Source organism: Vombatus ursinus, unplaced genomic scaffold, assembly GCF_900497805.2.
Source record: "Vombatus ursinus unplaced genomic scaffold, bare-nosed wombat genome assembly UNPS02014810.1, whole genome shotgun sequence".
Lineage (NCBI taxonomy): Eukaryota > Metazoa > Chordata > Mammalia > Diprotodontia > Vombatidae > Vombatus > Vombatus ursinus.
In genome coordinates, this window is record NW_020954588.1 from 28,729,612 (window position 1) to 28,741,020 (window position 11,409).

Sequence of the window (11,409 nt, forward strand, 5' to 3'; positions counted from 1 at the left end):
CCGCCGCCGCTGCTGCTGCTGCTGCTGGGGCAGGGCGCCGAGCCGAGGTGGACTGCCTGGCTGCCGGACCTCGCTCACTCGCTCTCCGCGGCTGCTGCTGCTCGGACTGCTGCGGGAGGGCGCTGGGGGGCGCGACCCCCGCCCGCATGAGGACCGCCAGCCCCTAGAGCCAAGGGGCAATTCAGGGGACTGCCGGGGCGCCCGGGGCTCCGTTTGCCCGGTGAAGGAGCCAACATGGCGAGCGACTCCCCGGCTCGCAGCCTGGACGAGATCGATCTCTCGGCTCTGAGGGTGAGCTCGGGTGCGCTCGGCGCCTCCCTTCTTTCTCTCCCCGGGGCGACTGGATCCCGCGATCTGGAGGCATCCATCCTTCGTGGACCGCGGTGGGGGGTGGGGACGGGAGCGGCGCAGGGAGAAGGAGGAGAAGGCTGGGGGCTCGGGGCTCTGAAGGGACCTGCCGGGGGCTGTTTGCATTGGGGGCTGCTCTAGAGCCACTTGGCTCCGGGCTGGCGATGCATGCGTGCACCGATGGACTGACGGGAGGATGGATAGACTGGGGTGCCTTTGGTAGTGGGGACTAATGCCTGGAAAGGGAGATGCCCGGGGGTGTGGTGTGGTGTGGCGTGTGTGTGTGTGTGTGTGTGTGTGTGTGTGTGTGTGTGTGTGCGTGTGTGTGTGTGTAGGAGCAGCTCACGCCGCCGTTTACCTTTCGCACGGGGCTGTGTGTACACCACCCAGCTCGCCCTCCCGTTTCCCTGCGTGAGGGCCACTGGAAGCCACCTGCTCCCGGATGCCCACTCCTGGCGGGCATCGGGCGAACATGGAAGGCTCAGAGCAATTCCCCTTGGGCAAGAATACAATAGTAATCAGTGTTCAAAAAGGCTTCAACCTCTCGGAGGCAGTCTGCCAGGCAGCCGCTGACCCTTCTGAATTTGGCATACAGTGTCAGGACCAGGGTCCCAATCAATCCACCCCAGCCCTCTCCCAGCTTTCCTAGGGTGTCTTTCTACCTGCAGCCTGACATTAGAGCCGAGACCTCCGTGAGCTCCGGGTGTCAACGGGAAGGGAAGCTGGCCGCGAAGCTAGGACAGCTATGCCGGACTTGTCCATACAAACATTTCCCCTCGCCTCGCCTCGCCTCGCCCTCCCAGCCGTACTCCCTGTCTGGCTTCCTCGAGGGCGCTCTTCGGGGCTTGCTCACCACCACCCCCCCTCCCCGCTTTGCCCCAGTCACCTTTATTTATGCCTTTAACTCCGCCTTAGCTAAGGCTGCTGGTCTGAGTCTACTGATATTTCAATTTTGTGTCAAGCACAAAAAAGAAAGATCCAAATCTTGGACAGAGCGAGAGAGACAGAGAGACAGAGACAGAGACAGAGAGACAGAGAGAGTGACCTGCCATCAGGCCAATTCACCTTCTTGGGAAACTCACTCAGATGCCGATTCTCTGTATTGACCAAGACATCCCCAAGACAGAATCCATTTTGCTGCCGCGGGTGGTTTTTGGCAGCCAAATATCAGAAACCCCGATGCTGGCAGGATATTTTCTTTTCTCCCTTCCCCCTACCCCCCAACACTTGAAGCTAAGGGGATTTATTTTCTTGCCATTTTAATGAAACGCTGCCTACTGGAAAACTGGATGGGGGTGGAGGACTTTAAAGGAGAAGGAGGAGAAGATTGGGGACCAATTTAAGAAATGCTCATTAGCTTTACATACTACAAAAATAGCTTTTCTTGTGTTTGATGAGGCCAGGGTCAGTGAAACTAAATAGGCAGGTGTAGGATCCTGCATGTTCTGCCTGGTGGGGGACAGAGCCTGTTGTCCAAGGGATGCTCAATCTTTTTTTGGGGGGGGGGTATTTCTTTATCTCTTTAAGAGCCCGCATTAAATCCTCCCTCTCTTTTCATATATTTTAGAGAGCTATTACTGTGATGGAGAAAATCTTGGCACATTTTCTTGGACTAACCACTCACTTGAATTCTCTCTCTCTCTCTCTCTCTCTCTCTCTCTCTCTCTCTCTCTCCTCCACCCCCAACTTTCCTTTCTAATTCTTTTGGTCCAAGGTGTGAGGGGAGGAGGGGAACCGAGACAGACAGCTAGAAGTCTGAAGGAGTAGCAGAGATGTGACCATTCAGACTTGACTGGGGTGGGGGTGAAGCTCATTCACCATTTAACATAAGAAGCTTTTGGGAGCCCTTGCCTTGGCACTGATTGCCACATTCAAAAGGGACAGTCCCTAGTGACCATCTTGGCAAAGCTAAGGGGCTCTGAGGTTGTGAGTGAGTAGCTTTTATCCTGAGGGTTTTTTTTCTCTTTATAAAATGCAGCTATTCCTATGTCCTACTTTCTGCACCCTTGAGTAGTGTGGCTGTAGGAGAGTGAGTGGTGGCAGCTTAACAGTTCAAGGTCCGGAGAAAATGGGAATCGGGTATCAGAGACTGGAACAATGGAAACCACACGTGCCGTTTCTCCTAGGAGAGTGATCCCAAGCAGTTCCCTATGGACAGAGAGCTTTGATGATTTTCAAGTTGAGGGGATTGCATGCCTTTCTGTTGGTTTCCATGGAAGGTTTTGTACAGTCGAATTTGAAGGAATACAGAGCTACCTTGCCAGCAGCCATAACCAGTGGGTAGGGCTGGCCTGATGCTATCTGTAGTCACATTCTTGTTACCTGCCTTTCTTGCATGTGTGTTTCAGAATACCTGGTTTGGATCCTATACTGAAACTGACCAGCCAGCCTGGGGCTGGTTGCTCTGTGTTCCTCCTCTGGCATACTGCCAGGCATGGGTGGGAGAAAGATGGCAATGGCAAAGCATCAGAGAGGAGAGCTGGGAGGAAGGAGGACTGTCTAGGGAGGAGTCCATGGGAGACACAGCTTAAGCAGAGGCAGGATGCCAAGTTGCCTCCAAGCTAGAATGATTCCTGCGGGGTCAACAGGAAGCTCTTGGTGAGGAAAAGGGATAGAAAGGCCAAATGACATCTCCTGGATCCTCCCAGATCAAAATCATCCCTGCCTTCCCCGATGAGGAGAAGGTAGAGTCTTCCTGCTTTGAGAAACCTGACTTATTATTAGGCTGTTAGAAAAGCAGGGCCATATTAGAGTTCCCTGAAAGTCTGCCAAGGTCAGGGGCTTTCAGGATGGTTTGCCTGCAGCTTTCCAAGTCCCCGGATGCTTCAGGGCCTCTAGGATTTTCATCATGGATGGTTTGTAGAGACCTGTACCCAGCTCTGGGAGGGGATCAGATGCACAGTGCCCAGTCCTTCCTGTGAGATCCCTTCATCCTTTCCCTCTTGGCTCCATATTGTCCTCAGCTGGCATTCCCAGACTGGAACTGTGTCTGAATTCTCCCAAAATAGTAACAATGCATAATTTAAACGAGAAACCTCTTACAGCTACTATCATTTACATTATGCAGCATTTTGATGGTTTCTAAGTGAGAGAAGAAGAGGATTCCTATTGAGTTAGAAGATGGATCTGCTTTGCCCAACATATCTGTCATTGATTGGCAGAGGTCACGAGGGTCACAAACAGAATGAGAAATTACAGTGGTTTCTTAGAACTTTAGAGCCGTAAAGGACCTTGGAGATCATCTGAGCCAACCATCTCTCTTCCTTTATTTATTTATTTTTTGTTTTTCTGCTTTTTGGTGAGGCAATCAGGGTTAAGTGACTTGCCCAGGTCACACATCTAGTAAGTGTCAAGTGTCTGAGGCTGGATTTGAGCTCAGGTCCTCCTGACTCCAAGGCCAGAGCTCTATTCATTGCACCACCTAGCTGCCCTTCTCTCCCTTTGTTTAAACAGGGGAGGAAACTGAGTTTCACAGAGGTCAACAAAGGTCACAGATACTTAGGGGGAAGAAGCTGGATCATCCTTTAAGTCTTCCAACACTTTCCACTACCCACAGTGGCTGAGTTTGAATCAGTCTGAACCCTAAACATGACAGAGGGGTGATTTGACAAGGTTAATGAAATTTCAGTTCATAGAAAAGAAGAAAAATACCTGATTTCAGGCAGATCATAAGTGTGCCTGGTGCCTCAGGTCTGCTACCGACCCTACCTAAAAGGCTATCCTGATTCATCTCTTCCTGTAAGCAGGTGAATGATTAAACAATGGAGAATTGTTGTTCTCTTCTTAGAGCTCTCCAGGGAATGATGGCTTTATAGCCCATTATCCCAGCAATCTATGTGTGTTTTTTTGGGAGTGTGTGGGTGTGGGTGTGGGTGTGAGTGTGGATGTAACATACAAATCTTTATTTCACCTTTCTGTAGGTAAGGTATAGTGAATAATATATACTTGTCCACACATATAGTATTTTGTTTAGATCCTGTGTGTACATGTCTGTGTAGAGATTGACAAGACTGAGAAAATCAAATCACATAGGCAAACCTAGGTTGGGAATAAGCCTTGATTATATCACATCGGAGGGAATCTGTTGCTAGCCTTACAAGTCCCAAGGTTTTAATGTGGGTCTACTACCATCAATAGGGTGGTCTGTTGAATAAATGAATGAATATTGGTGCAGTAGAAAGCAGAGGACCTGGATTCAAATCCTGCCTTGACTATTTTATACCTATATCTTGGGCAAATTACCTCTCAGAGTCTCAGTTTCCTCATCTATAAAATGAAGTTAGACTGGGTAGTTTCTAAGGACTTTTCTATCTTAAATCTGTGATCTTAGGAACAGGAGACAAAATGGCTCAGCAGGCCCACTTCTTACTGTGTTGACTCTGGGCAAGTCTCTCTGTGTCTCATTCCTTATCTGTAAATCTGTCTTGTCTACTTCACACCAGGCTTCTGAGGAGATTACGTAATGAATTGATGATACATGATGAAAATGATTTGAAACTCTGAAGAGCAAAGTGGATGGAAGATGTTGTTGTTGTTGTTGTTATTTAAAGTGGGAGAGAAGCAGTGTGGTGTAGTGGTTGGATGCTGTTGAAGTTCCTGGGATCAAGCCCTACATTTGATACATCTTGGTTGTGTGACCTTGGGCAACTCACTGAATCTCCCATTGCCTCCAGACAACTGTCTGATACTATACTTTGTAGAAGGTGTGCCCGTTGGCTTTGGTGGGAAGCCCCACGTTGAGAGTTCTGTATGTCAGTGGAAATCACAGGTCCATTTTCTTCACTTCCCCCTCCCCCAAATCTTTTTCTGACCCATTATTCAATTAGAAATGCATTCTGGCTGTATGTTTCTTTTAGAATTGGAGGGATGGGGTTAGTCAAAATAATGAGATCAGCATGATATAATGGCTAGAACTCTTGACTTGGAGTCAGAAGGATTTGGGTTTGAATCTTGCCTCCAATGCTTACTAGGTGAGTGACCGTGGCCAAGTTATTTCTCGTCAGCTTCTGGTTTTTGTTTTTTTCTCATATTCCAAATGGGAATAACAATATTCCTGGTACTTTTCTCACAGGGTGGTGATGAAGCTCAGATGAAATCATGTTTGTAAATAACGTGCAAACTTGAAAGTCAGCTATGACTTATTAAAACGAGGCAGAAGGAATACAGTGGTAAACATCCTTTCTTTGGTGCTTCAGTGGGGGAGGACTAAAGTAATTAGAAAAAAAGGATAGAATCATAGATTTTAGAACTAGAAAGGTTCTTAGAGGTCATCTAATCCCCTTCATTTTCCTAGGAAGAGACCTTAGAAGTCATTTGGGCCAAGCTTCTCATTTTATAGAAGGGAACTGAGTCCTAGAGAGTTAAAGTAACTTACTCGAGGTCACATAGAGGCAGCTAGGTGGCTCAGTGGATAGAATGCCAGACCTGGAGTCAGGAAGACTTGAGTGCGAATCTGGTCTCAGACAATATGACCCTGGGCAAGTCACTTTACTCTGTTTACCTCAATTTCCTCATCTGTAAAATGAGCTGGAGAAGGAAATGGAAGACCACTCCACTATCTTTGCCAAGAAAATTCCATATGGGGTCATGAAAAGTTGGACATGACAGAACAACAACCCAAGGTCCCACAGACAATAAATGGGATAGGTAGAATTTGAAATCAGGTTCTCTGATCCTAAATCCAGTACTCTATCTATACATATACCATGGTGACTCCCATTGTATAGGGGAGGCAGGGATTAAAATCCAGAAATTCCAGAAGCTGGTCATCTTGACGTTAAATATTTTTTTTTTCATTTGTTAATAACCACGGCAGTTTTCAGAGGTCATAGGATTTAGAATGCATCAGGGTTTAGAGAGCATTGACTCCAGACTTCCCCCATTTTACAGATGAGGAAACGGAGTTGAAGTAACCTGCCCATGATAACAACACAGATAGTAAGAATCATATCCTATGGTTTCAACATAAGTCCCCTGCCTCCAAATCTAATGCTCTTTCTAATGTCAATCAACTAACTAATTCAATATTGTTGAATGAGTCTAGACACTTTGAACATGGCCTTGATTCAGACAGTTTTAGGAGGTGGGCAGCAATGGCATTATTAAGGTGACCAATCATATATTAACAGAATGATATTCAATTAAGTTTTCATCATAAAAAAATGACTCTGTCCCCTTCTGAATATGGCAGTGAAAAGTCTTTTCTTGCAATCCTTTGGCACTGCCTAATGCCACGGGGGGGGGGGGGGGGGGTATTCTGGTCATTATCAGAATATCTAAGTAACAGCATATACGTCCCATGCATGACCCTATTAAGGATTTCTTTTTAACTAGTGGAGTCTTCAGCACAAAAGGGAAGGTAGATTGCCTTTAGCCATGATGCATAATTACTCACTTAGGAGGCCACAGGGCATTTTTTAAGGACAAATCCTCAACTTGGCCCTTCTGTTAAATCTCCCATTTGCTTTCTTTCTCACCTATTTGGCCCTTTGTTAGTCAATGGTTTTCAGTTCTTCCCCGCCTCTACCCTGAAATCAGAAATCTCTAGACTCCTTGTCTCATCTGCCTTCCCCCTTTAGTGGTAGAGGGAGGACAGCTCAATGCCTAAAGCAGCAGCTGAGCCCCGATGATTGAGTGTATAATGGTGTATTGGGGCAAAGTGGCTGTGCAGCCAGTAGCTAATGCAATGTTTCGAAGGCAATTGGTGAGGGCTTGAGTGTGAAATATGGCTCAACACTGAGTTGTGGCCTTCTGTCTTGCTGATGGAGCTGGTAATCTCACAGGACACCCAGATCAGGCTTAGAATAGTGTGAAACAGAAAATTCCAGTGATGCTTTTAGAATGAAATTTTATTTGGAGCATAGAAATACAAGCTTCCGTGGAGATGGTGGCAGGGGGGAAGGGGGTTGGGGTGAAATTTAGACAATGTTGCATAAATTCTTCCTCTAATCTCTTCCTTCCTTTATCAGCTGAAGATTGTTTCTCTAGTAGATTCCCAGTCCTAAAATTTTGTATCTAAAGTTGTCACAAGTTATCTTAAAGGAATGTCTTGAATTTCTTCAAAATATATATGTAAGTGAATTAAGATTTGCTCAACATTGAAAGCAGGAAGTGTAGTACAGGGGATCTAAGAGCACTTGATTTGAAGTCAGAGGATTTGGTGGGTGAAGAGTGTAATGGTTCATGATTATAAAAATGAAATCTTTACAAAAGATGTACATGTAGGACACTACTAGAATGTTTACAGATGACCCGTGAAACCTAGGGACACATCAGGAAAACTCCTGATTTTACTATTTATTACCTGGATGACCTTGGGCAGATTACTCCACTTTCTGAGCCTGAATTCTCTCAACCCTAAAAGAGGAAGTTGGGCTAGAAAATCTAAAGCTTCCTCTAAACCTTATAATCTTGTGTGCATACACACACACACACACACACACACACACACACACACACACACGTTTTCATTTTAAAATTTAGCACCTTTCTAGACAGAATATTCACACAAGTGTATATCTCCTACAGACACAGTGAATCTATGGAATATCTGTATGTTTTTATAGATGTGTGCATGCATGTCTAGAAATACTGAGACTGGTGCAAAATGTCAGTGGGATAGAGAAGGCTTGGATTCTAGTACCGCCTCTGATACATACTGATATCAGGCTGGATTTCTTTTTTAAGGACCGTGCCTTAAACCCAACTCACTCTGGCTCTCCTAGATTGGCCAACAATAGGTCCTAGCCCAAGCCTCATTTGGCCATTGTTTGAGTTCCTATGGCTTAGAGTAAATGTAAATAGCGATTGTTACCGGCCAGAAACTCTTCCCCTGCCAGAGTGATTTTTTTGTTTATTTGTTTGTTTGTTTTTTGACTAGGTAAAAGAGGCCTTTCTTTGCCTCAGTTCTTACTTAACATTAATCATTAAATGGGTGTTGGTCAAAAATGGTCAAGCTGAGACCTGGAAAAGGCCTTAGCTTCTTAAAAAGGCCAAGGTCTCCTACTGCATCCCAGCCATCTCCAGTCGTCCCGATCTATATCTTTCCACTAGACCCAGATGGCTCCGGAGGAGAGATTGAGGCTGTTGACTTTGCACAGCCCTGACTCACTTAAATCCAGTTCACTTGCAAGTCCTGACATCACCTTCCTGATGTCGCGGTCCTCTTTGAGAAGGAAGGACAAACAACAGTCAAACAAGTATAACCTAGGGTGCAAAGTATAGCCTCCCAGTACAGTGTTCTTCCACTAAAACTATCCGTAAGGGAGTGGCAGATCTCTATCTGTGGAGGAAGTTTCCATATTAGGAGTTCCCTGCCCTGATAGACTCACAGATCTAGGCCAAAATAAACACACACACACACACACACACACACACACATGTTCTAGTCCACTTGTAGGAGGCCTAGAGTTAGCATTACCTGTATAGGATATAGAAAATTCCCCAAATTGGAAATAGGTGTAAAATTTTGTTGTTGTTCAGATGTTTCAGTCATGTCTACTCTTTGTGATCCCTTTTCGGGGTTTTCTTGGCAGAGATGCTGGAGTGATTTGCCATTTCTCTCTCCAGCTCATTTTACAGGTGAGGAAGCTGAGGCAAATAGGGTTAGGTGACTCGCCCACAGTCATACAGCTCAATAAACGTCTGAAGCCAGATTTGAGTTCAGGAAGATGAGTGGGTAAAATGGCCACCTTGTCTTTGTCTGACTCCAAATTCAAGTAAGTATATTTTACAATATAGTGCGAACTCCATGAGGGCAGAAATTTTATATTTTTTTCCTTTGCATCCCCATTCTGTTTCTGTGTCTTAACCAACTGGGGGCTTAGTAGACTTGTTGAAGGCAAACAATTGCCTATGTGTAGCATGGGCAGCCAGGTGTCGAAATGGATAGAGTTCCCAGCCTTGTAAAGCTCCAGGCCTGAAATCAGGAAGACTCAGCTTCCTAAATTCAAATTCAGCTTGAGACACTTACTAGCTGTGTGACCCTGGGCAAGTCATTTCACTCTGCTTGCCTCAGTTTTCTCATCTGTAAAATGAGCAGGAGAAGGAAGTGGTAAACCACTTCAGTATCTTTGTCAAGAAACCCTCAAATGGAGTCAAAGAAGAGAGGCCATGACAGAACAACAACAACAACAACAAAAAAAAAAACTTCTTTGTTGCATGACTGATTAGAGCCCTGGTTGTCTTGTTCGCTAGGTACCAGGAAGTTGCAGCAAAATGCAACCTTCAGGGCCTTTAAATGTCTGGCCTGGGGTGGTTGTGAGGGTTTGATGGCTGGAATTTCAAAGCCAAGTCTCTAGAGCTCTAAGTACTACTAAAACTCTAGGAGACCATTAAAAAAAAAATCAGATGATAAAAAGACCCATCTGGTGGTATGTATGGTGGATGTAGGGTGGTATAAGTGGGAAGCAAAAGTGGTACTTTTACATAAGAACAAAGCCTTATCTCCATTGATAAAGGTTACAGTGGACTCTTCTTAGAGTTCCAATCTTTAGCTTGGTAGGATCCTAAAGTTAGAGACCCAGGCCATCTCACCTAGTCTAGCCTCCTCATTATTTCAAATGAGGAAACTGAGGCTCAGACTTGTGACTTGCCTAAGGTCACACAGGTAAGGGCCAAAGGCTGGATTTGAAACCAGGTCTTCTGATGTTTCTATGCCATCTATCTGCAGGGCTTAGTAAAGCTGAAAGACTTCATGGTTTAGTGGAAAGAGCATTGGTCTGGAGACAGAGGACCTGGCTTCATATATTACCTTTGATGCTAACTACATCTGTGACCTCCGGAAAGTCATTTAATCTCCCAGGGCTTCAGTTTCCTCAACCATAAAATAAGGCGGAGGGGAGTAGGTGAACTAGATTGCCTCTGAAGGGTCTTCTAAGCTCTAGAATCCTAAGAATAATAATCATCTCTCCTATAGGAAGGCACAGTTCCCTGACCTATTATTAAGTCCTTCAGAAGTGTGTTTTTAAAGAGAGATCAGAAGTGAATACACATTTATTAAGCACCCATGTGCTAGGCACTGTGCTAAGTGATTTACAAATAAATGTTACCTCAGTTGAATAGGACTGAAAATTCCTAATATATTTCCCTATATTGTAGATGGCTTATTTTTCATATTTCTAGTTTGGAGTACATTATTGTTGTTTTTAAATAAGGTATTTGGAATTATTTGAGCCAGTCCAACAACCATTCGTTAAGTTTCTACTTTGTAGTATATTATTGCTCTAAGCCATAGGGGTACACAGATAATGAAGTGCCTGCCCACTAGAAGCTTGTATTCTACTGGGTGGATAGAACATGTAAACTTATAGGCATACATATAATAATTTGGGGAAAAGGGAGGGAATACTAACAACTAAGGGGTTCAAAAGTGTGTCCCCATAGTCAATAGCACATGAGCTGAAGGAATTAAGGCTTCTAAAAGAGTAGAGGGAGAAATCCTGGCTGTGTATTACAAGCATGAGGGGCTGGTGGTGGTGGTGGTGGGGAGATAGTCCATGTAAATACACAGAGGTTAGAGATGAGAGGTGGAGTTCAGGAAGGGAAAGTAGTCTGGAAGCTTACGTACAAGTAGGGGATTAACGAGGCCAGGGTCAGGTTATGAAGGATTAAATGCCAAGATGAGGAATTTGTATGTTATCCCAGTCAATAGGGAACCACTGTCGCTTATTGAGCAAGGGAGTGACACAGTCAGATTTGTTTTAAGAAAATAATGTTGACCACGGAGCAGAGGGTAGGTTGGAAAAGAGATTGTAAACCAGGAATAAAATTGAAGGACTGTTGCAGCTGTGTAATCAGGAGGTGTTAAGGGGTGGCTGTGGGAGTAGAGAAAAGGGATGAATTTGAGAGACGCCCTGGAGGCAGAATTGGCAAGATTTAGCACCTAATTAGACGGAGTAGGTGAAGGAGAAAGCAGAGCAGAAGATAACTCTGAGATTGTGAATGTAGCTGACTGCAAAGATGGTGAGTCTTTTGATAGATATTTGGACAAAATATACAGTTACAACTTTTTTCTTTTCTTTCTTTCTTTCTTTCTTTCTTTCTTTCTTTCTTTCTTTCTTT

The 11,409-nt window shown here is 45.0% G+C and overlaps 1 protein-coding gene across 4 annotated transcripts in view; it reads left to right on the forward strand.

Annotated features, from left to right (window-relative positions):
• Positions 1-146: 146 nt before the first annotated feature.
• Positions 147-11,409, forward strand: part of TNIK (TRAF2 and NCK interacting kinase) — a 415,560-nt gene continuing 404,297 nt past the window's right edge. For 2 of the 4 annotated variants that reach the window (XM_027875754.1, XM_027875755.1), the window contains exon 1: positions 147-291. In XM_027875754.1, the coding sequence (XP_027731555.1) occupies positions 235-291 (57 nt within the window). In that variant the 5' untranslated portion in view covers positions 147-234. The remainder of the gene's footprint in view (positions 292-11,409) is intronic. The other 2 variants (XM_027875758.1, XM_027875759.1) reach the window with 2 other exon arrangements.